The sequence below is a fragment of the Lolium rigidum genome, chromosome 7 (assembly GCF_022539505.1).
Source record: "Lolium rigidum isolate FL_2022 chromosome 7, APGP_CSIRO_Lrig_0.1, whole genome shotgun sequence".
In the NCBI taxonomy this organism is placed as follows: Eukaryota; Viridiplantae; Streptophyta; class Magnoliopsida; order Poales; family Poaceae; genus Lolium; species Lolium rigidum.
The window spans coordinates 83172368-83198368 of NC_061514.1; the positions used below are offsets into that span (position 1 = coordinate 83172368).

At 46.9% G+C, this 26001-nt stretch overlaps 2 protein-coding genes and 1 long non-coding RNA gene across 3 annotated transcripts; 2 read left to right on the plus strand and 1 right to left on the minus strand.

Annotated features, from left to right (window-relative positions):
• Window positions 1-10157: 10157 nt before the first annotated feature.
• LOC124671598 lies at window positions 10158-21717 on the minus strand. Its single transcript, XM_047207955.1, has 7 exons — window positions 20989-21717; window positions 20343-20841; window positions 17684-17917; window positions 15145-15260; window positions 14541-14880; window positions 14190-14404; window positions 10158-10511 (listed from the first exon to the last, which is right to left on the minus strand). Exons 1-7 carry the CDS (start codon window positions 21715-21717, stop codon window positions 10158-10160), a joined length of 2487 nt encoding a protein of 828 aa, XP_047063911.1.
• Window positions 11250-13106, plus strand: LOC124677943. Its single transcript, XR_006994277.1, has 3 exons — window positions 11250-11379; window positions 12267-12382; window positions 12929-13106. It is a non-coding gene; the product is annotated as an uncharacterized LOC124677943 (long non-coding RNA).
• Window positions 21718-22221: 504 nt separating the features above from the next.
• On the plus strand, window positions 22222-25857 carry LOC124678745 (probable metal-nicotianamine transporter YSL11). Its single transcript, XM_047214607.1, has 6 exons — window positions 22222-22660; window positions 23706-23869; window positions 23959-24056; window positions 24141-24275; window positions 24489-24678; window positions 24754-25857. Exons 1-6 carry the CDS (start codon window positions 22222-22224, stop codon window positions 25855-25857), a joined length of 2130 nt encoding a protein of 709 aa, XP_047070563.1.
• Window positions 25858-26001: the final 144 nt, after the last annotated feature.

The window sequence follows — 26001 nt, forward strand, 5'->3', positions numbered from 1 at the left end:
GACTCTTGTCCAAATCGCACCTAGCTACTAGAGTAATCTCATCTGGCTAGAAGATACCAGATTAACAGTAAAGAGTTCCACTAATCTTTTTTTTTTGCAAGATTTAGTTCTTTGAGAAGGTTATACTACTACCATAATGTTCGATAAAAATGACTTTTAGTTGGATACTTCACAGTTAGGGCCTAAATTTTAGTTTCCTACCGAGCCCTGGCTGGCTCTAAACCTCTACTTGTGAACTGAAAGCCGTGAAACCCCGAGTACCCAAACTGAACAGAGTATTCAAAATTCATTAAATCATCAAAAGCATAATCATGGATTGTGAAACCACAAGTTTCTAAATTGTGCAGAGTACTCAAGATTGACCAGAACATGCAAACCATGACGAGGGATTGTGAAATTCCACGATTCTGAACTGAACAAGTTTGAACAGAGCATCTAAAGCAGAATGAGGGATTGTACCTGAAGCACAAAAGCTGGCGGCCGAGTCGGCCTGGCGGGAGGCGAAGCAGGGCGCGCAGGCGTCGGGCGAGGTAGGCGCGGCGGCGGGGGGACAGGAGTCCAGCGTGCCCGCGGTTTCTTTGGCTTGAGCCACCCATTGGAGGGGTCGGGGTCGGGGCAGACGGCACCCACCCTTGGCTTGGGCGTGGGGACGGCGTCCAACGCGCTGGCCGGCCTTGGCTCGTTGACGGCGGCATTGGGCGCGCGCTGTTGCTCGGCGATCGTCGGCCTGAGGGCGTCGTGCTCGATGACGATCGGCTCGAGGGCGAGTTCTTGGGCCGCCCGCTCGGTACCTCCGCCATGCCGTTTCTTGGGCGCGTCTTGTTGCCGGCCTTCAGTGTCGGTCTCGGCGACGACGGCGGGCGCGGGCGCGGGAGCGTCGGGCGTGGGCTCGTGAGCGTCGACGACGACAGCCGCGGGCTCGATCTTCCCGTCGGGCTGCTGGGACGAAGAGGTGTTCGCCGCCGTGGGCTTCTTGTTGCGCGGCCTGCGGCGCCGCTTCCTTGACCCGTTCTTGGTCTGGTTGGCGTCGATGACGAGCTCGGACGCCGACTGGTGCGCGGGGACGAGTGGCCCGGACGAGGAGTCGAGTGTGAGCTCTTGGGGGAACTTGGCCGCGGGTGCTTCCTCGTCTTCCGGCATTTCCCCTTTCTTGGCTTCTCCCCGGTTCTTGGTTTCCGCCACCTTGGCCGGCGCGAAGTGCCGCTGCAGAAGCTGGAGAAGCCGGCGCAGCCAGTTGGCCCAACCCTCCGGTGGCTCTTGGGGGGACTTGTCCGAGGATCCTTCGCCGTCTTCCAGCCTTTTCCCTTGGCCCGGGTTCTTGGTTTCCGCCACCATGGCCCGCGCGAGGTGCCGCTCGAGAAGTCGGCGCAGCCACTCGGCCCAACCCTCCGGTGGCTCGCCATTCGCCATCTTGGCGGAGAAGCGGGAGGAGAGGAAGAGAATCGAGGAGGAGCGGGGATGATCGGTGATTGTATTTCTTGCAGGGGGAGGAGCGAGGAGGAGGGAGGACAGAAGGGACAGGGTGGAGCGGGAGAGAAGAAGGACGGGACCGTTTATAAAACCTCTTCGTGGGCTGGCCTTTGGGCCCGGTACATTTCAGCCCAGTCTTTGTGTCGTTTTTTTTTTGGCGAACCCCTTTTTTTTCTGTTGCTGCCACTGCCAGTACGTATGGTCGTCTCTCCGGGCTCCGGCGGCGGCGACGGCCGTGGCAGCAGGTGCGCGGCGCGGCGCGGCGATTGTTGTTTAATTTCGTGTGCTACCGGACACGTGGGCCAGCTGACTAGTTGGGTCCGACCGAGCCAGCATCAGTCCGACCGAACCGAACTACCACTCCGATCGAACCCGCGGCAAAAGCCCTAGAGAAGATATCTAGTGCTACCACCCCTTTCAGATGCTACCGTGCTACTGTACAAAAAAAAATATTTTATACGTGTCAAAAAATTATACGAAAAATTGTGAGTGCTCATGAAACATGTCCCTACAACATCCCAAAATTTCATATCCAAAATCGACATGGACACTGAGAAACAAAAAAGAGAAAAGCAGCATGAATAGTGCTACCTGCTTTTCTCTTTTTTGTTTCTCAGTGTCCATGTCGATTTTGGATATGAAATTTTGGGATGTTGTAGGGACATGCTTCATGAGCACTCACAATTTTTCGTATAATTTTTTGACATGTATAAAATACGTTTTTTTGTACGGTAGCACGGTACCACCTAAAGGGGTGGTAGCACTAGATATGTTCTCAAAAGCCCTAGCCTCGCGCCGCCTCCCTCCAGCTCGAGCGCGTCACCTCGCCCCCGGTGGCTGCTAGCGCCGCCGGTCCGTTGCCCTCTCCTGCCGACGACACACGCGGTGGCGGCAGGCCCTGTCCCCAAAGGCGGGCCGGGGTGCTTTGCCCGCGGCACGCGCGCGAGGGACCGGAGGCCGGGGCGGCGGCCCATGGTGGTTGGAGATGCGGTGCTGCGGTCAGCCGCGCGAGCGGCGCTCTTGGGCGGCTGGCCCGCGGGCGCCGGGCCAGCGGCCCCGGGATTCATGGCTGCGGTAGCGGTGCACCTCGACGGCGCCGCTCTGGTTTGGTGGAGGCGGTGTTCAGCGGCTGCAGGTGTGCTGGTTCGTAGCAGGCAGCGTGGCTCTGCACTTGGTGGCCGGCGGCGTCGAGTTGGCTCCGGCTTGTGGGCTGTGGTCGGGTAGGAGTGACTGCGCCGCGCATGGCGCGCAGAGCAAAGGCCTGAGGGCAGCCGGCCTGGCCTTCCTAGGTGGTGGGTGGCGTGGTGATTGATGCAAGGCTTCAAGCCCGTGGTGTCTCTCTGCCCTCGTGCAAGGCTTCAAGCCCGTGGGTTTCTGGCCGGCATCGCTGAGGCAGTGGATGCCATGACGGCGGTCCGGTCTTGTCGTGGTCGTCCGGCCAACAAATTTGGCGGCCTGATAGAGGATCATGTTTGGTCGAACGACGAATGGAGGTCGAGGCAGCGGCGGCCTCGGAAGGCAGTGAAGAAAGACCACGCAGGGTGTGGTAGTTCCTTGGATGGCGGGGCGGCGGCCACTGGCTGCTGTGGGCGTCAGCGTCTGGCCGGTGGTCTTGCTTGCCGGGTGGTGTGGGCTCTCCTCAAGATAGTTCATTGGAGGCAGTGGCCATGGGTTTTCGGACGCGAGTCTTGCCCGACTTGGTCGGTGCCGGCAACGGCGGCGCTTGTGGGCGCTGTTTTCCTCCTTGGAGGTGTTTCGTGGAGTGTCGACACCCCTCCGTCCATCATTCCAGGGTGAAAACACAGATCCGGATGATGGCGGCGCCTTTGGATGTCGTACCTCCTTTGAAGCATCATATTTCGGAGTGTTATGAGCCACTCTTGGGGATGCTACGGCTACAGGTTGGGTCGATGTCTTCGGAGACTGTTGGTGTGCTAGTGCTGCTGTTTTGTTTCTTGCGCCCTGCCTCCCCCATTATTTCCTTTGGTATTGCTAGTTCATTGCCATTCGTACTCCATGTTAAGTGTTAACTTGACTTCAGTTTACTTGACCTGTCCAAGATTGCAGAGAAACTAGCATCCAGACAGTATAAATGTTTGATGCGTGAAAGGAGTGGACGATACTTCTTCATTCATGAGACAAGATATGCAAGAGAATACATAACTAAAAACTGAAGGTACATGGCTTCACTATCTTTGGAATGGATGCTCTCCTTTTATTGTCTTACTGCATTTGAAGGTTTGCCCTGTTAGAATGAGTTTGCCTCAGCTATGCTTGTAGTACTAGTACCTTGTCTGAATTGGTGTGCCTAACTCTCGTTTTGGGTAAAATGACCAACAAAAATAGCAGGATACAACATCAACGTTCAAGTGATAGTGTGCACAGTTGAGTTTTTTTTTTATGTTAGCTCTTAACTTGATCAAGCTAGATGCGAAGAACTGAACATGTATTCCTATGGTGTTTGACATAAGTTATGGTTAGCAAAGCATTTGGTATCATGTGTAAGTTCTCTCATTTCTCAGTATGCTGTGTGATGTATTAATCAATTGTGTGACCAACAGTTCCTTCCTTTTGCTTATTCTAGCTCATTTTCTTGCCATCTTGGCATCGACAGGAATATACGTTATCCTGCAGAATCCAAACTTGACAGAAATTTGCTTTTATGTCAGCTAAACATCAGAGGTACATGACAGGAACATTAACTTTCAGGCATAGTTTTCTTTTCCTGGGATGCTGTACCTGACGGTTATTTTACTGTCGAGTCGTGGTGCACAGACTTAGTCCTTTTTATCGTGCCACATTTGTAGACTCATATCAGACAACCGCACCTCTTGACATTTGTAAACATGCATTCTAGTTATGAAATATGACTTCAGATTAGATACTTCTATGAACCAAACCTACTACTTCAGCTAATTGTTCAAGTTTCAATGAAGTAGAGTAGATTTTTGTATCTCTCTGACTGTATTTGAAAAGAATTATTCATGCATACTGCCTGCAACTCAAACTTACTGCTTGCTGTTTTAGAACTACTCTCTTGCCTCAGTTGCAGTACACTACTGTTTTTGATGTATAAAAGGGTTCTCATAGTTGAAATCTCCTGAATGATTCTTGTAAGATATATATTTTGTGACACCAACGTCGAACATAGCTTGTGCAATCTGTGGGTTAAGCCTGAACTGAATTTATGGTTTACAAACAGAAGCATTTGTATGCAACTCCGTAAAATTCTATTCTATTAATTGCAAACAGAATTTGAGTACTTGCATTGTTATCTCCTGGATGAGTTTGTGAGATGGTAGTTTACTAATATACAGTTTTTAATCAGAATTTGTGACAATTCTGTGCTATACATGGTGGTTCTCCTTTGCATGCATACTGTCCTGGTGGTTCTCCTTTGCATGCATAATATACCAAGTTCCTTCAGTTTTGTATTACTGGACCTAACCAGATGGTCTTTTTGTTTTGTTGTTACGTAACCTGGACTGATCACCAGCAGAAGTTGGAACTAAGATCTTCGACACTTGGTGCAGGCATACATGCTTGGATGGAGAACTAACCTGAATACCTGATGCATTGTTTCTATAGCGAGTTATGTGTGTTAAGTTGCTACTCTTTTGCACGAGAGCTTTCCCATGTGTCCATGTATGTATCTAAGAGTTATGTATCCATTGAGCCCCTACCTATTTTTACTTTGTGCGGAAGGGTTTTCAGCCCTTATAACACATGCTGGAGAGCAAGGAAATTTAATTGGAGTTAAAGTGTGCCGCAATGCACCATCTGTGTCTCATTTGCTATTTGCGGATGATTCATTCATTATTCATTCTCATGGAAGCGGATGATGCTAATGCCACATGTCTGAAAAATATTCTTGATTTATATTGTGCATCGTCGGGGCAGATTGTGAGTGATGGAATCAAGTATTTTCTTTAGTCCAAATACACCACTAGACAGGAGAGTGGAAGTTTGCACAAGACTGAATATAGTAACAGAGGCTCTCTCAGATAGATATCTTGGGCCCCCTCTGTTGGTTGGTGCTGAAAGAAGTGACTCTTTCCAATATTTAGTGGATAGAGTGTGTGAAAGATTACAAGGGTGGAAAGAAAAGATTTTGTCCATGGGTATCAAGGAAGTGCTACTCAAGGCTGTAGCTCAATCTTTATCAGTATTTGCAATGTCTGTATTTAGTATCCCGAAGAACATTTGTAAACGGAGATAGCGCAATATTGGTGGGGAGATGATGTTAACAACAAGATGCACTGATTTGCTTGGTGGAAATTGTGTACACGAAGAGGGAAGGTGGACTTGGATTTCGAGATCCACATTGCTTTAATCTCTTTGTTCAAGGGTTTAGGGTTTAGGATGAGTATTATCCTCATGGAAAAATTCTTAATGCTCAAGTTAAAAGTGGTTCCTCTTTTACATGGCAGAGCATTGTTGCCGGTTTGCAATGTTTTAAGAGAGGAGCAATATGGAGAGTTGGTGATGGTAGTCAAATTGACATTTGGCAGGATCAGTGGCTTCCCTTGAGTCCAAATGGAAAAGTATTGACACCTAGGGGTGCTAATTTGTACTTAAAAGTACAGGACCTTATTGATCCAATATCGGGTGCATGGGACGAGGAGCTCATCAGATCAATATTCTGGCCAAGAGATGCACATCAAATTTTATCTATCCCCTTAAGCCTATACGGTGGAGCAGGAGGCTGTGTTGCCTGGAGATATACAAAGAATGGGTGTTTTACTGTTCGATCTGCTTACCACATGGAACGGGATCATCACCTTGGCAGGAAACTGTGAGAGGGGATGGTAGGGGAAGATCAGGATTGAACCCTGTTTGGAACTATTTATGGAGAAATGCTGTCCTAGCAAAATTAAAGATTTTTGCATGGAAAATCATTGCATGGAGTTCTCCCATGTCTCGGCGTATTGGCAAATAGACACATACCCACATCGGCTCAGTGCCCAATATGCAAGATACACTGTGAAGATATAAAACACACCTTATTTCAATGTGAAAAGGCAAGATAAGTATGGAGATCTGTATGATTGGAGAAATTGGTGGTTGAAGCAATAGATACAGCCAGAGCGGGAAGTGCAATTTTTGGATATATGATCTACTACAGTAATTTTATACAGTTACAGATTTCTGAACCTGACTGTAGGGAACTAATATTGGTGACTGCCTGGTATATTTGGTGGATGCGAAGAAATGTGGTGAATGGTGAAAAGGAGCAGCGGATAACTGATGCAGCTATGTCTATTAGAGTACTAACTGCAAATTTTACCAGATCATTGAGAAAAGGGATCCAAGAGAAGACTAGTTCCTAGCAGAAACCACCTGAAAATTTCGTTTCAGTAAATATTGATGCTGCCTTGGGCTTATTGACTATGATACAAGGAGTGGGGCTACAGGTGTAGTAATTCGGGATAGTATGGGGAAGTTCATGGCTGCAAGCAGTCGAAGAGCGAGTTTTGCATTTGATCCAGCTACTACTGAAGCCTTGGCGTTGCCTGACGGAATTGCCCTAGCAAATCAGATTGGGGTTCACAGATTAATTATACAGTCTGACTGCAAGGACGTTGTGGACACAATGGTGGAAGGTTGAGGTTCAGCGTCAGCTTACTGTGCAATATATCAGGATATAGCTATTCAAGCATGTTCCTTTGTCAAAATTTGCTACGTTTATTGTCCTAGGGATTCAAATGTGGTAGCCCCATACTTTAGCTAAAGAATCAGGAGATCAGTCTGTTGTGTGGGTAGATGATCCACCTAGTTTTATTGTTCAAGCTTTGATAAACGATGTAATTACTATTTCATTGTTCAATAAAGCTTCCCATGGTGGCTTTTCCTAAAAAAAAAATTTATGTGTTAAGTTGCTACTCTTTTGCGTGAGAGTTGTCCCATATGTTCGTGTATATATCTAACTGGCTGTGAAATGTGAATGGAAATAGATCACTTTCAGGTACAAAAAAGACATGGTCTTGCCCTTCTAAAGCAACAGTGAATTTTGGTGAGACATGGTCACATGGACAAAATATTATAATATACAATTCGCAAAAAAAAAATATTATAATATACACTCCGAAACAAACCTTGACCCGACGAAACATCATGTATCAATCTAAAACATGGGGAATGGCATCTGAAATTACTGGAGTATATGAGGCGACCGGGGAGCCCCCCACCTTCCCCGCCTCAGAACCCTCCCTCCTTTCCTTCCCCCGTCGGCCAAAGGCGAGGCGGTGCTGGCAGCGGCTGTTTCCCCTTTCCCCCGCGCTTGGAGGGCTCGACGAGGCGAGTCCCTTCCTTGTGGTGGGGAGGCTCGCCGGCTCCGTTCTGGGTTGGCGCTACTCCGGGCATTGGGGGCCGTGTGGGCGGCGGCCGCGGCGTGGCTGGGGCTTCGCGCACGGTGCTTCCTTGGCCGCCGTCGGCCGTGTTCGTTGGGCTGCCTAGGATTTGGTTCTTGGCTGCCTAGGGTTAAGTTTTGGGCCCAGCATGGCTCCCGCCATGCATGGTCGCGGCGAGGTGGGCGGTTGTGTCGGGGTTGCCTGGGCGGCGTCCTGACCGCCGGTGTGTGGGTGGTGGCAGGAAAATCTAGGCCCACGGGCCTAGATATGGGCCAGGCAGGCCTAATTGCCCCACTGCCCCTGTCGGCCATGGGTGGGTGCCGGGAGTCTATTTCCGCCACCATGCCCGGTCCGCTGCCAGCCGTGCTCGCTCTGAGCTGGTTGCTCGGGTGCTGGTGACCTGTCCGCTCGGCGCTGTTGGTGCCTTGTTGGCCTTCCTGCAGTTCTGGCATCTTTCTGGTTGATGCCCTTGCTGGCTTTCTGGGATGGGGTCCCTAGGCCGGTGCGTGCTTGCCGGGTAGGCTGCATGTTCGTTCAGTACTGTAGGTACTCTCGTGCTATGCTAGGTGGCCGGTCTGTCGTTGAGTTCCCCTTGGGTTGCAGTCTTGGTGCGGTGGAGGTTTGTTGGTGTGGACACGGTCATGATTGCTCCGGTGCAACAGAAGACAAGGCTCCCTCTTCATGGGTCAAGCTGACGCTTCGGCTTGACATTTTTTTTATGTTGTCTTTTGTTGTGTTTTTTTGGCGTGTGCTTGGCGCATGTGTGTTTTGTAACTTATGGTGTAACTTCTAGCCGGTTGATAGCTTCTTAATTCAAAGCTGGCTCATTTCGAGCCTTCCATAAAAAATCTAAAACCTGGCAAATTTCAGTGGATCTTAAACATCTTAGTAAGTGATGCAGCCCGACCTTCGGTCTTATCCGCATCATGGTCGTCATCAAGAACTACGCTCAAGTCCGACGTCACAGAAGCATGGAAGAGGAGACAGAAGAAGACTTGGGAAAACCGGCGCACAAACCGAAACGCTCGCCGAACGAGAACCGTTGCCCAGCCCGGCACCGCCGGTCTTATCGCCGGAATGCCCCGGACATGCTACTTTACTCCCTATGCTATTTGTATGCCTAAACTACCCCTCCTTTAGTGACTCCCTATATATAGGCTCCCACCTCCCCTTCATGAGGTTAGACATAATTTGAGTGAGAACTTGGCTTATGCCTCCACCATCCCTTTGAGATTAGGGAAACTGTAACACCCCGACCACCCATGGCCGGGCCTGTTACCCCTGGCAGCTCTCTAGGATCTCTAGACTAGCCCCACAGACCAACATATGTCTTTCCTGCGCAGTTTGTCCTCACTCATGAGCACCCGAGAACTACTTCCCGGTCAGTCACCCATCCTCAAATTACTTCGGGCCAAGCACGCTTAACCTCGGAGTTCTTTGTTGATAAGCTTCCGGAAAAGAAGTTGCAATTTGTTGGTATGAGTAACCTATTAAGCCCTGGGCCAGGATGTCACAGAAACCCCCTCCTTAGATTACCAAATCTATTGTACAAGGCACTCCTCATATGATTGATCTTTCATACTTGTGATTCTACCTCGGTCTCTCACTCGTGTGACTCTATCGATCGTATATCGGTCTTTCTCTCGGGGATTCAACCTTGTGTCTTTCTCTCGAGAAATTCTATCGAGATAGTGGTTCGGGCTATCGGGAGTAAACCGGGATTGTATCGGGTTGGTGTGCGTTTGCGTGTGTTCATAGTGTTCTTCGCCATGTTCTTCATGTTCATCCCTCCCCCCTCGTGTTCTTGGTCAATTCGTGAGATCGGGCAACCGATGTGGCCTTAGGCCCCATCATATGGTATCAGAGCGTTTTGGCGAGCGTTTCGACGCCGGTTCTCGTTCTGCGAGCGTTTGGCGCGCCGGTTGGGATCGGCGTGGCGGCCGGCGGCGCCGGTTTGTGCGCCGGTTTCGCCAAGTCTTCTTCCGTCTCCTCTTCCATGCTTCCGTGATGTCGAACTTGAGCGTAGTTCTTGATAACGACCATGATGCGGATAAGATCGAAGGTCCAGATCACCTTCATCCGTGTCGTGTACACTCTATGTCTCTGGATGTTTCGGAGTTACCTTGTATAATTTCTTCACTGTGTACAGACTGAACTATGTAAAGCACAACGGAACTGACTTCTTTGAAACTTTACCTCTATTGTCATACAACGCACAATTTCTCTTCGAATTACATTCACAAGAGAATATAGATATCTGATAAAAACAAACGTAACATGAGAATATCATTATTTATACTCCAACAAATATCCAAATCAAAAGAAAATCGAGACGGCCTAGTTCTCTCTAGATGGGTCGAGGACATGCCCTGCAAACACAACTGCACCGGTTGTCTCCTCCACTATGAAGTAGGCAAACGGATGGTCAGCGACAAAATCTACTTGAGGAGGTGGCGGCCGTGGTCTCATCGAACATCCTACCCTTATGCTCATCATGGTGACAGCCGCAGCTTCGGTGCCTTCCTCGTTTACCTCGATAATCGCCTTATGAAAGACATCACTCAGGACCAATGGCAAGCCGGATTCATCAGGCTCTACCATGCCAGACAGATCGGCTTGGTCACTGAATGGCAACTGAAGCCCCAGCTTTTTGAGAATGGTGACGACGCTGTTTTCGAAGGACAACTTAAACTCACTATGCCACGTCCCCAGATTCCCGGCAGTTTTGGTGCAGGCACTATCCTAAACTGCCACGAATTGTAGATTTAGCGGCAGTTTTTTTAGCTATGCCGCTAATCATGTGTTAATCAAAGGCACTTTTCAAAGTGTGCCGCAAAAGTTTGCCTAATTAGCGGCAGATCAGCAAAGTGCCGCAAATACTTTGATCAATTCCGGCAGTATTGAAAAGTGCCGTTAAAGATTTGATGATTAGCGGCATTTTTTGGAAAGTGCCGGCATCTTTTGCAGGATTACAGGCATTTTGCCAAAGCGTGTAGCAGCCTCATTCGCAAAAAAAGTGCCGGTAATCTTTGTTACTTTTCTGGCTAACCCCTTGGAAAGAATCACTTATTAGTCAGCAAGTCAACACCTTCCCGACCCACTCTCATTATCTCTCACCTCACTCACGCGCAGGACCTCCCGTTCGATCCCCTCTCACGCTCGCGACGCCGCCGCCTGCCTCTCCGGTCGCTGCCGGGCGTCTCCGGCGCCCCAGACTCCTCTTCTGGTTTACGGTTTACCGTCGCCGCGATTCGCTATCGCACCCCTCCCACAACCCCGTGAAACCCTAGCCCCATTGTTCGGCGCCGGCGCGGCGCCCATTCACCCGCGCCTCCGGCTGCGCCTCCTCGTCGATCTCGGTCGACCACGCTGCCTCAGTGACCTCTTGGACCCCGTGCCCAGGTCCTTCTCAGCACCATCAACCGCGAGCTGCTGATGCCGTCGACCTTGGTCGCTCTGCACCCCACTCCAACGCCCTCGTCGACGTGCTGCCTCCCGTGGCGCTCTTCAACATCTCGCTGCTCGGGCCGTCGGTGAAACTAACGTTTTATTATACTCGGTGAGTTTCTGATGGATTTCTCTGATCTGTATGAACCGTAGCGTTGCAATTTGAAGTGACGTGCACTGAAGGTGTTCGACGAATTAGCTATCTGAGTAAGAGCTCACATAGTTGCAGGGACTTGCAGTCTGCTGAATCTCCAGGAATAATTTAATGAGTATTTGAATGGCATGGTTGCACTTCAACTGATTTTAGTTATCTCTGGCATTCTCTGTGAGATGCAAATGCACAGGAGCGTGTTATGTTACCTTTTCTTGTATATTTTCTTAAACCTTTTTCTCATTGCGTGGATATATGAAATCAGTACAGCTGTGTTACCTGAGGTGTTCAGTTACCTGAATACATACTAAGCTAAACCTTTCCACTGTTTGCACGCTAATTGAAGCCTTTGAATTTAGAGTGTTTCTGTCCTATTAGAAACAACTAAGAAGTAAATTGAACACATCTTGAACAACCAGTTTTGAATGCTAATATCTATTTGGTAATCTTCGCAGATTATTGCACACCTTTCTCGGGAGGAGTTGATGAATCCGTTCCCTACATTTTACATTTAGATTAGATGCTAGTTGTAAGATTAGATGCTAGTTGTGCGAGAGAGCTTAGAACAATCACTCATATAATGCTACATCTAGTTAATTTAGATGAGTGAATCATGTGCCTATTCAGCTTTGGTTTCTACCTGTCCTCACATCATTTAATTTTGCACATTGATAATTGTCGTCATCCTAAAAGGAATTCTGCTATAAGTGATGAATTCTATGATATGAGATATCCAGATACAGCTTGTGTTTGCCATTTGAGATTGCAATATGTTTTTACGTTCAGCTTGTTTAACATGTGGACAATCTCTGCATCGAAACTTTATTTAGTCATGCACTATTTTGCAGGGCTCATGATATCCAATTTGGAGACCTTGCTCTCCACTGCTGTTGCAATAATGCAAGTGAGAAAGAAGGAACAAAGACGTGCCTCAACTCTTAGCATGCCAGAAGTTGTCCACTTGGTATGGGAACTTCCGCTTTCTTAATATACCGATTTGCGGTAGAGCACTCGAAAGTTTCTGACCTTTCATTCTTGCGCGTCTACCTTTAGCACTTAATCCCTCTCAATCTTGTTATATTTGTTTTCATGATATGCTGAATTCTCAAGCCCTGTAACTCGGTTTTGTCAAACCATTCTTCGTGATTAGAACTGCATGATAATATGATATGCATGATTACTGCTCTTTCCTAAGTGAATCTATTTTTTTTCCTTGCAAATTCTCAGCTGATTGACTTTGAAAGCTTTATCGTGTATTATCCCTTTTTAGTACGGAGTATGAAACTATGGTTTGTAATATCTACAGTACCCCGTGCTGCAATCAATTTCCTTCTAAAGTGACTTTTGAATAGTTTTGTTCTTTCTTACTCTTGCTAGTGTTCTGATTTCATGTCTAGCTTCAGTTTTCTTGTCATCTTTAGTCAACAAAATTCTATTTTAGCATGCGGAGTTAGAAAAATTATGGTAATTATTCCGTCATGTAATGAACTAATTTTTCCTGCTATTACAGGTTGATATGAGATCATGCTTACCAAAAGCAAAATTCCTGTTCCTGATATATTGTGAGTATCCTTTGTGGGTTAATTAATCTTACTCTGAAAAAAGGAGGCACGTTGATTTCCTTCTGTGGGATAGTGATTACTTATGTCATTTTGAGTATCTAAATCTTTGTATTCACATTTTTTTCATTTTCCATGTTCTGCTCTTTTAATGCTGACTATCTTCGTTTGCATGATCTCATATATACTCTTGCTCAACGTGATGTACATTGTATCTCTGGAGAAATACCTTACAACACTGGTTTCCTTCAAGTAGCCACACTGTAAGCCTTGGATTAATGTGAATTATCTATACTCTTGCTTATTTGTATTCTGGCAATATACTGTTCTATTTATATTCAAACTTTTACTTAATGTTTTCATTGTTAGTACAATCAGTAAGACCTGTTTTTTAATGAAACAACATTCTTTACTGGAAGCTTCAACTGGCAACGAAGACGAAGGTGAAATTGATGGCAAGAACTCATTCTGCAGCAGCTTCGACATCGGAGAGAAAGACATGAACTATCTCGGGTTGGAGCTTCTGTCCTTGGCCTTGGTAACAATGATCAAATCTGCTGACTCATTGTTGGTATAGTTACATAAGATAGACACTTCGTTTGTAATTGCTGTCACTGTAATTTGTGATGTTATTGTAAGGAATTCGGCGTAATATTAATTATTATGCAATACAGTTATTTTTAACCTGAAAATTTAGTTGCACGCATTATTTACATTTGAGGTACGATTAACAGTGCCTCACTTGCCAAGAATGTCTGAAAATGGAATCAATGGCACATCAGATATAGTGCCTCAAATTGATATGGAAGCATAAAACAAAAGTGCCGGCAATGGTTTTACAGGCAATTTAACAAGTGCTGGCAATGGGTTTACAGGCAATTTAAAAACTGCAGGCAATGGTTTTACAGGCAATTAAAAAAGTGCCGGCAATGGTTTTACAGGCAATTAAAAAAGTACCTGCGATGGTTTTACAGGCAATTTAAAAAGTGCCGGCAAAGATAATACTACCGGCAGTTTTAAAAGTACCACAAAATAGAAGTGCCGGCAGTTTGAAATGTGCCACTAAATAAAAGTGCCGGCAGTTTCTGAAAATGCCACCAATTACCTTCCACGACAGCAATAAATGCAGCATTTTTTTCTGTGCCACCAAAACTAATTGCCAGCATATTTTGCAGCTTTAGCGGCAGTTTTTAGTGCCGCTGATCAAGGGACCTGACGTAGTGACTTTGGGACTCGGAACTCGTCGACTTCGACCTTCTTCTTCGGCAGGTGCTCGTGCAGGAAGTCGGGCTGGGATGCTATCATGTCAACCAGGTTCGGCAAGCCGTCGCGGCCATCAGGGAGGAAGATGCACATAGAGAACTGTGTAGGCTTGACAGAGGACACCTTGGTGCGCTTGTTACGATCAGAGGACTCCTTCGCATAGCCTGTCAACACTCGGCAGGTCAGCATAATGGAGTAATCAAGATTTTGGAGAAATACGGTCATACGGATGGCCTCCCAGAGTATGCGATGAATGTATTGGAGGTAGAGATCATCACGTAGTGTGGCCTGATGGATTACCTTGCGCTTGTGCCATCTGGTACCGGAGTTTCAGCACCTTGAATCCGTTGTGCACCGCGATGAACTGGGACGACCGGCTCTTCATGAAGGGCACATCGTCGACGGTGCCGCCGTCCAGGCGGTAGAAAAGCTTGTTGGTTGTGCGCTTCTTGTCGAAGGGCCTTTCCCACTTGCCCTTGAAGTATATGGCGTTGCCGAGGACGACGCGGGTGAGCGGGGTGATTGATCGCGGACCGAAGATGGATCCGATCAGATTGCTCGTGGCTTGCGCTACCCACGCGTTGATCTGGCTCCGTGCTTCCTCTGGGTTGTTGATGAAGTCGACGGTGCTAGCCTCGGCCTTGTAGGTGCCCAGGACGGCCTCCCGGAAGGCTGGCTTCAGAGGGCGCGTGAGCTCGCTCCAGATGCCGCACGCGAACGCGACGCGCGGACCGCCGGAGTCGGATTGGTCCTTGAGCGCGTCCCCCGTCACACGGGCGACGATCTCCTCGAGCTGGCCGCGTGATCGGACGCCGACGACGCGGAGGATCTCGTCCAGGGTGGCTCCCCGAGCGCCGGCGCCTAGGAGCGCGAGAGCGGCGTAGATGGACAGCGGCGAGAACACCAGGTTGTTTTCAGCGTTCTCCTCGGCCAGGGACCTCGCGAGGCCGGCTGAGAGCGCCGCCAGGCCGACAAGGTCAGCCTGCGCCATCGGGTTCCTCGTCGCTTCCATCGCTGACTCTAGAGACACAGAAAATCTCGTGGAGAAAAGAGTAGGTGACCACTTCTTTTCCCTAATACACGCTATTTCCCCTAATAAAACTCTAACAAGAATCGGCTTTATTTAGGTCGGTTCTCAAGCGAGGTAAATTTAGGACAAAATGGAAACAATTTAACATTTTCTTAAATTGGAAACAATCTATATTGGCAGGTTTTGTTTTCTTCTCTGAATCTTTTGGCTTTTAGTTTCCTTTCGTGCCTCTACTACTCGTAGTGTGTTGATGAAGGACATGTCTCTCGGACAGAGATTTAATGCTCATGACCACCAGTGATCTTTTTTCAGAAAACTAATTAAAAATCATATTTTTAAGTGTTAGAAGAATCTGAAAATAAATCGTGATGTAGTTAGTATTTTATCCCACAAACGTGTATTTTTTTAACTAAAATAACAAATATGTGAATCTGAGTATAGTGATTTAAATCTCCAAAAAGATTCAGACTTTGTCATTTTTGTGTAGCTCAGAAAATAAAACGTTTGTAATTGAGATTTTATACATTAGTGGAATACATAATTATATACTTTTAGAATTTTGTTACGTAATTTTTTGAAATATATAAATATAATTTTCAATTTTTTTATACAATAAGAACATTGCTGCCCATGATTCAAAAGGACTTTTCGATGTCTCACACGTTATTGCCAGTACCTCTGGGTGGACATCTTTAGGCTTATCCTGATGCAGTCCAAGATTTTCTTACTAGTACTTGTACACTAATTGAGAGTAGTGCATCATGTTAGGAATAAAAAAGTGCACCAGGGGGCATAAATTCAGTTAGCAAAGGCTGCAAACCTAAACATGCATCAAGGGAAATTTTCCTCTAGCTCTGCTCCTACCTATGAGCATCTCTGAAAGACTGGCCGACGAATCGGATCTTAAAATTAACGAAATCATCTCTTTTTGTTAATTTTTTTTGTGAATGGATAATTCCTCCATAGGTTACTCTTGCATGGAGAAGACTAACTAAAAGAGGGAGGCCACCAATTGTTTTTTGATTTGCTGCGTGAGTGGCTGGAGGACAAGAAGAGGGAGGAAGAAGGTAGTAATCGGCGGAGCAACGATAAATATAAGAAGCCGACGCAATGGGTCCGCCGGAGAAGATATGTGTTGTTGACATGTGTTCTGGCTATGCTAATGAACTATCCTCGTATAAACCCATGTAGGATGAAACGGGGAAGCGAACTTGGAGCATGTTGCAATACTTGTTCTACCATATGAACATAATCAAATTTCAATGCCCCTTTTCATTAACTTTTTTATGGAACTATTCATCTTTGGTTACTCTTGCATGGAGAAGATGAAAAGCAAAAAAAAAGGATGTCATGAATGGCTTCCGATTCGTTGGGTGATCGGCTAGGGAAGAAGAATAGGGAGGGTAAAGGTAATAATGGAGGGCTGAAGAAGATCGTCACCTCACCTGTATGACAAAGCCTTTACCGTGATGTAGTGCAACACATGTATGACAAAGCGATGGAGGGAGAGAACTCGGAATGTTAGCTATACTCGCTACAAATTAAAGGGATCGCGTGAACTCAAGGAAAAATCAGGTATTGGGTCGGGCAGCTTAGTTAGCCATAAAAGATTAAAAAGAATGCTTACATATACAACTTATGCATACGCAGAAAGTTATGTCCTTCTCGGCAAATACTCAATCAAGAGATTTTCTGATTCAAGAGGATTTCTTAGTATTTTAGATGACGTGAACCTTGCAATTATTTATGTGAATGTTACTAAGAATTCATTTGCACTATATATAATATGAAAATATGTTCTTTTATGGCTCTAATATTGATTTGATATTGTAGATTCTTATACCTTTTTATGCATAGCTTGTGAACTTTGCGACATTTGACTCTGACTAAACCTAATAGACCAAGTAATATGGAACGGTGGAACTATGCATAACACAGATATAAAACTAGCTATGGGGTTGCCATTATTGGGATAAAATATCTAACTAGCTACCACGGTATGTCGCAGTGGGAACAATCCACATCTCGTTCTAGACGGGCCAAGGTGCAGATTTGGCATGTTAGGTCACTTGGGTCGAAGTTTTTAGCTCAGCACAAATGTAAGGATCAGTTTGTTTGGTTTCATATGAGCTCAGCTTTAGCCTCACCACTTATCTACATGGTGACCTTACCTCTCACCTCCTCACCTATCACAAAGCCTCCCGCCGCTGTCACGAAGCCTGGCACCACGCCGGTGTGTGGAAAGACCACCATGTCACTCTCGCCGACGGTGGCCAAGGCGGGTTTACGCTACCTAGGCGCAAGACTGGGCTGAATATGATAGACCGGAACTTTCGGTGTAGCACAACAAGAACATCGCCGCCACTAGCTACACCTACACGGTTACCACCATGGATTACTGTCTATCACATACCATAACCATCACCACCATGGCACCGCCGGTCATGCCCGTCACAGGCATAACCACGTCGCCGAACACGAAGACAAACACCGCCATGACACTGTCGTTCATGCCCCGTCAGACGCATTACCATGTCGCCGACGACGTTGCCGAACACCACCATGGGACCGCTGGTCACGCCGGTCACACACATCACCACGTCACCGAACACGAAGATGAACACCACCATGACACCGCCGTTCATGCCTGTCACATGCATCACCATGTCGCTGACAACAAAGTTGAATATCACCATGACACCGCCGGTCATGCCGGTCACAAGCATCACCACATCGCCGACCGCGAAGACGAACATCACCATGCCGCCACCATCATGGATTGTCATCTCTCACTTCTCACCTATCATTACCATGTCGCCGTCCATGAAGATGTACTCCAAACTATACTCACATATATGTACACATTACAATATACTAGCTAGTTATTTATCTATCCGTGTATGTACACCGAAACAAAAACATGTCAACATAAAAATCATGCGGAATGGTGAGGTGAACCTACTCCTCAAAGGAAATTTCAAAAGGTTGAGCGTGTGCGATAAATTTTGCAAAATTCTCTTAAAACTTCATACACGAAATTGACGATTTACGACCAACCAAACTCGAAACCGATTGTGAAAATTAATTCATATCATCGAGACGCATCTTTTTCATGTACAGCTTATTTTGATTTGGAATATGTTTGTGTTGATTGAATAGAGGGTGTGTAGAGTAATGTAATGGAGATTGATCACGTGCATAGGTTGCATCTAAGGATTCTCTTTTGCATGGGTTGCTTACAAGATTTGTCTGCATCCCTAGAAACGAAACGGCCGAATCGGACATTCCTCCAGGGCCTGGCCCAAGGGTGCTTTAAGAACCATGCAATGCAAAAGCGTGAGTGAGCCCAGGCAACCAAACAAACCGAAAATTACTGGACCGATGCGAGCCAAGGGGCGTCCAGCCTACCAAACGCCCTATATATATATAGGAACCGGACGTCGAGTCGTTTTCGTCGACGGGAGAGAAACCGACGGGGACACATTGAACCGATCGGTTTCCAACACGAATATATCATGAGCATATAGGCGCAGACGTACGAAGGCGCCAATAAATATGGACGAAAGCGCACTTTTGACGGACCAAACTACGGAAATATTAGCTCATTTATTTGTAAGGTATAGATATAGATATAGATTTAGATTTCTTTGTACAATCTTCCTTCATAGGGACCTTCATCATAGTGGCCTTGACTATTTGAAAGCAAATATATGCAAACACTGGCGGAGCTTAGTGCAATTCAGGGGGCCAGTGCCCCCCCCCCCCCACACACACACACACACGCACACCAGAGGAGCTTACTTGAGTTCCTTACTACATAAAAATATGATGCATCTTTTCTCATTTATTACATATATAGATCAAGTTTGCACTTAAATTCTGCCCATGTAATTATTGATCAGGAGCTGGACTAACATTTTGTTGGTTGTTATTTTCAGATGAAGCTGTCCCATGACATGAAGATGCAGTTCTTTTACCTGCTCCGGCTGCTCTGCTCGGTTTCACAGCTATTATAACCCAAATCCAACTCCATACTTGCTTTGGTGGAAACTACAATTCATCAAGTAGTTACCACCAACTGCCTTAGAAGGTGTCGCTGGCTCCTAGATTGTTCGCCATGACCCAGGAACAACGTTGTCATAGGTGAGACCACATATGCCCTGGCTAGCGCAGTGCCGGAACGATATATAACATGTGAAATATCTTAATAGGTTTACTCTTTTTTTTATCAAAGTATAAGACGCGCAACAGTTTCTAAAAAGATGCACAACATGTAGCTATGTACTTCGGCTCGCTCAATCGAGCGAGGAATTTCCTAGACTACATGTTATTGATTGAGCAAACAACCTATGGGTCGGGATGTAGCGATTGATCCTTACGGATGAAAATGCCTAGCAAATATCCAATTAAGAGATTTTATGATCCAAGGGGATTTCTTAGTTTTTTTTTAAATGAAACGGTGTCTAGAAGGAACTAGAAGACTATTGATATAGTAGAAGCAGGACTTGGCATGACAATTCTAGTAATTCATCCTTGACAGGGATCCAACTCTGGTCGTTAAGATGCACCACTGCGACCCGAATCATTGGACTAAGCCCACAACGTCTTTCTTAGTATTTTAGATTAGATGATGTGAACCTTCCAATTATTTATGTGAATTTTTTTAAGAATCCATTTGCACTATATGTAATATGAAAATATATTCTATTATGGTTCTAATACTATTGTTTTGATATTGCAGATTCTTATACTTCCATTTGCACTATATGTAATATGAAAATATATTCTATTATGGTTCTAATACTATTGTTTTGATATTGCAGATTCTTATACTTTTTTGTGCATAGTTGCGAACTTTGCGACATTTGACTTTGACAAAACCTAATCGTCCAAGTAATATGGAACGGTGGTGGAAGTATATATAATGCAGTGAAATTAAGCAATCAATTAAAGTACATAAAAAAGGAGAGTTCCGAGAATAAACAACATCAAAGTACTCCTATGAAACTAGCTATGAGGTTACCATTATGGGGATAGAAAATCTAAGCAAAACCACGCGTTCGAAACTGTCTAGTTCTCTTTAGAGGGGTCGAGGACATGCCCCGCAAAGACAACAACGCCGGTATCCTCCTCGACAATGAAGTACACGAAGGAATGATCAGCTACAAAATCCACTCGAGGAGGTGACGGTGGCGGTATTGCGCTACATCCATACTGAATGCTCATGACGGAAGCAGCTGCAGCTTCGGTACCTTCCTCGTTAACCTCGATGGCCGCCTTGTGGATGACCTCACTCACTTCCAGTGGTAAGCCAGACTCATTGTCCGCCACCATATCAGACAGATCGGCCAGATCGCCGAACGGCAATTGAAGCCCCAGGTTCTTGAGGATTGCAACGATGCTGCCTTGGAATGACAGCTTGAACTTGGGCAACCGGAACTGGCTGACGGCGAGCATATTCTTCGGCAGGTGCTGGTGCATGAAGCCAGGCTGGGATGCTATCATGTCAACCAGGCTCCGCAAGCCATCCACGGCGTCCGGGAGGAAGATGCACATGGAGAATTGTGTGCGCTTGTTACGACGATAGGGGACATAATATGGTGTGGGAGTGCCAGACGGAGTAAGGTTGGAAACATACGGATGGCCGGCCGTATGGGCGATTCCATCGTACCGGCTGTGGTCACTCAGAAGGAATGCACCGTCACGAGTGTAGTGGACGGACTGACCCGCGAACGCGAAAGGATCGCTCTGCATCTGGTACTGGAGCTTGAGGACCTTGAACCCGTGGTGCACGGCGATGTACTGGCGATCCCAGCTTTGCATGAAGGGCACGTCGACGGTGCTGCCGTCGAGCCGGTGGAAAAGCTTGTTTGTCGTGTCCCTCTTGTCGAAGGACTCGGCCCAGCTTCCCTTGAAGTACATGGCGTTGCCGAGCACGACGCGGGTGAACGGCTTTATCGCTTCCGGACCAAAGACGGAGCCGATCAGGTTCTGCGTCACCTGCGCGACCCAGGCGTTGATCTGGCCCCGCGCCGCCTCCGGATCGTTGGTGAAGTCGACGGTGCTCGCCTCGGCCTTGTACGTGCCCACGACGGCCTCGCGGAAGGCTGGTTTCAGCGGGCACGTCAGGTCGCTCCAGACGCCGCAGGCGAACGCGACGCGCGGCCCGCCATAGCCTGAGTGGTCGTCGAACACCTCTTCCGCCACGCAGGAGACGAACTCCTCGAGCTCGCCGCGTGACCGCGCGCCGAGGACGCGGAGGATCTCGTCCAGGGTGTCGCCCCGGGCGCCGGCGGCCAGGAGTCCGAGCGCGGCGTAGATGGACAGCGGCGAGAACACCAGGTTGCTGCCCGCGTTCTCCTTGGCGAGGCTTCTCGCGATTCCGGCGGCGAGCATGGCCAGGCCGCGAGAGCCGGGCTGCGTCGGGAGGTCCCCTGTCAAGTCCATCGCCTGCGTTCGAGGCAGAGAGAAACAAGAATCGGTTCTTCTCTTCGATTCGTTTGATTGATGCACGGTGTCCGTGGGCGATCACCAGGAAGAATCGGTTAACTTTTATGCACGCCGGAGCGGCGATTGCTATAGGTGGTATGCTTCGGTTCTAGAAGAACTTGGTAGGTTTTCGTTCCGGTTTCTGTTCCCTTCCTTTTTTCCTTCTGCACTTCTATATTTTTCAGACGTTTACGACTCGGTCTATCTGTGAGATGCACGAGATAGAATTTTGAAGACGGGGTTGTATCACCACCGGAGATCGACCTCCGATAAAAGAGCAGAACACAGCTGTATTCGAATTTTACCGGACAAAAAAAAAAGTTGTATTCGAATCGGAAAGCCGGTAAACCCCGGAGATCTCAACCACCATCCATATATACGCGCACGCCGGCCCAGCTCCTCGTCCAAACGCAAACAGTCGTTCAATAGGCAGTACACCGAGACGCCCGATCGAGAGAGCCCATGGCGACGGACGCCGCGGCGGCGGCCGCAGCCCTAGCCCACGATGCCGACGCGGTGGAATCGGGCAACCTCCTCCGCCGCCGCAACGTCGGGAGCAATGCCGACGACGACGCCCACGCCGAGGAGGAGGAGGAGGCGTCCGTGGAGCGGGCGTTCCTGGACAAGCCGGTGCCGACGTGGACGGAGCAGCTGACGGTGCGCGCCTTCGTGGTGGGGTTCATCCTCTCCATCCTCTTCAGCGTCATCGTGATGAAGCTCAACCTCACCACCGGCATCATCCCGTCGCTCAACGTCTCCGCCAGCCTCCTCGCCTTCTTCCTCGTCCGCCTCTGGACGTCGGCCATCGAGAGGATGGGCTTGCTCAAGCAGCCCTTCACGCGCCAGGAGAACACCGTCATCCAGACGTGCGTCGTCTCCGCCTACGGCATCGCCTTCAGCGGTAAAACTCCCAACTAACTAGGGCACTTCTCGCGCGCCCACCTTTTGCTCCTTCTTTCTCGGCTAGTCAAACTTTCAGGACTAGGAAATCTGGTGCGTCTGTTATGTTTCCTTGTTTATTTATTTTAAGGAAAAGATATCACAGCTCGATCTGCAAACTACAAAAAAAAAATAGACCTAGGCTTTATGTTTTTCCCCTAAAAAATAGACCTGAGATTAGATTTAGTTTTGCAATTGCATGAAGATAATTTCGGCAGGAAAAAAATTATTACTACATAACGTTGTAATACTGACTAATAAGCCACGGTATAACCATGCTTCACTGTTCTTTCTTTCCAATTCCAATTTACAAGATACTTTTTGGGATGTATCCAATTTACAAGCTTTACACACACCACTACACACGTAAACAATGCACAGTACACGCTCGACTCTGCCAGACCCAATCAAACTCTCGTAGTGTTCGGTTCAATATTGTTGTTTACGAAAGACATTCACAATACATTTTTTTTTCAGTGTTTACGCGACCGAGCATGCAGAGTTTCATCTGCTCTTCCTGGCACCTCATAGATTTAGTTTTCCCTTTACACAAATAATTCTGCAAACCAAAAAAAAACTGTCATAATGTTGAAACACTGATGTGCAATATAAACAATCATCTAGTGTTGTTCTAGTTTAGTACTCCCTCCGTCTCATGAAACTTGTCTTAACTTTGTCCAAATTTGGATGTATGTAGAATTGTAGATACTATTTACCATCTAGATACATCCAAATTTTGATAAAATTAAGACAAGTTTCATGGGATGGAGGGAGCAGTATTGATTAATGAAGACATCTGCAGTGCATATCTTTTTCGAGCGTTTATGCAAACACAAACAGAGACCATAGAGAAGGTTTTTTGCTGCTCTTCCTGACACAACGAATACACTTAGTTTTGCCAGCGCATGAATATTTCTGCAAAATAACTTGCTGCTTATGTAAGTATACTTGACCCACAATATAATCATCTAGACATCTCTGACTCAATATTGATTCTATTTGATCAGGTGGGTTTGGCAGTTACCTGTTTGCTATGAGCGAGACCATTGCTAAGCAAGCAACAGAAGCTAATGATGCAATGAATATCAAGAACCCCCAGCTCGGATGGATAATATGTTTTCTGCTTCTCGTTAGTTTCGTTGGGCTTTTTGCTCTGGTTCCCATGAGAAAGGTAGAAACTTCCCCTGCCAATGTTTTCTTCATATACAGCACACGAAAATATCCTTTGCCGTGGGTGCCAACTGGAATAACTGATTGCAGGTTATGATTGTGGACTACAAGCTCACATACCCAAGCGGCACTGCAACTGCTTATCTTATCAATGGATTCCACACACCACAAGGTGCTGAGCTTGCAAAGTAAGTAACATGCCTATTTTGATGTTGTTTGCATAATAGGTAAAAGTCAAGCAGTATGATTGACAAAATGCTAACATATTTCAGGAAGCAAGTTCGGACATTGGGCAAGTACTTCTCGCTAAGCTTCGTCTGGGCCTTCTTCCAGTGGTTCTACACTGCCGGGGATGATTGTGGATTCAATTCCTTCCCAACACTTGGCCTTGAAGCTTACAAGAACAGGTTAGCGTAGCTACATCTTGGTTCCAGCATCAGCGACACCTCTTTACGGATCAGATCCTAAATCCCAAGGCCTGAAAGTGAAAATTGCATCTAAGCTTGTTTTATTATTGGTCTTAGCTATTTGTATTCTTTTATTCTTTGACCATGTTCTCCTCATGATTGGTTTTATGTTACATCCACTATCCTCAAATTTCACTAATTTCTGTCTTCCAGGTTCTATTTTGATTTCTCGGCTACTTATGTTGGTGTGGGAATGATCTGCCCCTATCTCGTTAATGTATCTCTTATGATTGGAGGCATCCTCTCGTGGGGCCTAATGTGGCCACTCATAAGCACAAAGAAAGGAATTTGGTACTCTGCCTCTCTTCCAGCAAGTAGTCTACATGGACTGCAGGCTTACAAGGTACTTGACATTTAGGCAGACTTTTGCTTTTGCAATCACATCTAACTCTTCAGAACTAACATCTTAACACCGCAGGTGTTCATAACAATAGCAGTAATTCTTGGGGATGGCCTGTTTAACTTCATGATGGTATTCTATAAAACAGTGAAAGCTTTCATACAAATGTATAAGAACAAATCAAAATCACTTCCCGTCTCTGACAATGGTACTCCTGTCGCCACTGTGGAAGCTGAGTCTTTTGATGACAAACGTCGCAATGAATTATTCATGAGGGATCAAATTCCCAAGACAATTGCATTCGGGGGTTATGTCATCCTAGCAGTGGTAACGATTGTTTGCCTTCCACACATCATCCCGCAGCTCAAGTGGTACTACATTTTGGTTGCATATATCTTTGCACCTATACTGGCCTTCTGCAATGCCTATGGATGTGGCCTAACAGATTGGTCCCTGGCCAGTACCTATGGTAAGGTTGGAATCTTTGTGTTCGGTACGTGGGCAGGTGCTTCGCACGGTGGCGTGCTAGTAGGATTGGCTGCCTGCGGTGTCATGATGAACATTGTGGGAACAGCTGCTGACCTGATGCAAGACTTCAAAACTGGGTATATGACTTTAGCCTCACCAAGGTCCATGTTCGTCAGCCAGGTGATAGGCACTGCAATGGGCTGTGTTGTTTCACCATGCGTCTTCTGGCTGTTCTACAAGTCCTTCAATATTGGTGCCAGTGACAGCGCTTACCCAGCACCTTATACCATTATGTACCGTAACATGGCAATCTTGGGTGTCGATGGCTTCTCTGTTCTCCCGAAGCACTGCCTCACGCTGTGCTACATTTTCTTTGCTGCTGCATTTGCCATCAATGCTATAAAAGAATGGCTGCCCAAGAAGGTGTCGAAGTTCATCCCGATCCCCATGGCAATGGCGATCCCTTTCTACCTTGGACCATACTTCGCCATCGATATGTTCATCGGGAGCACCATACTCTTCTGCTGGGAATGGATGAACAAAGCGGATGCACAGGCGTTTGCACCAGCAGTTGCATCTGGATTAATGTGTGGTGACGGAATTTGGGCCCTGCCACAGGCTGTTCTTTCTCTTGCCAACGTGAATCCTCCAATTTGCATGAAGTTCCTGTCAAGGGCTGCCAATGCCAAAGTGGACGCCTTCCTCGGGAACTAGCTAGTCAAATAATGTTAGAACGTTTCTTTTTAAGTGATAGCTTGTCTAGTAGTAATGTTGGATATTTTGTTTAGAAGTTGGTAGATTCAGCATAGCTGTCTGTGTAAATATAGCTGGTCCAGAGTTATGTAAAGGAATTGTCTT

Bases quoted from the DNA above. Each gene is read 5' to 3' on its own strand.
- LOC124671598 (XM_047207955.1), bottom strand. From the start codon at position 21,717: ATGGACTTGACAGGGGACCTCCCGACGCAGCCCGGCTCTCGCGGCCTG. The intron at 14,405-14,540 runs GTAATCCATCAG...GAGTGTTGACAG, and splicing joins CCAGATGGCACAAGCGCAAG to GCTATGCGAAGGAGTCCTCT. The intron at 10,512-14,189 runs GTCCCTTGATCA...TGGCATAGTGAG, and splicing joins TCCCAAAGTCACTACGTCAG to TTTAAGTTGTCCTTCGAAAA.
- LOC124678745 (XM_047214607.1), top strand. From the start codon at position 22,222: ATGGCGACGGACGCCGCGGCGGCGGCCGCAGCCCTAGCCCACGATGCC. The intron at 22,661-23,705 runs GTAAAACTCCCA...CTATTTGATCAG, and splicing joins CTACGGCATCGCCTTCAGCG to GTGGGTTTGGCAGTTACCTG. The intron at 23,870-23,958 runs GTAGAAACTTCC...AACTGATTGCAG, and splicing joins CTCTGGTTCCCATGAGAAAG to GTTATGATTGTGGACTACAA.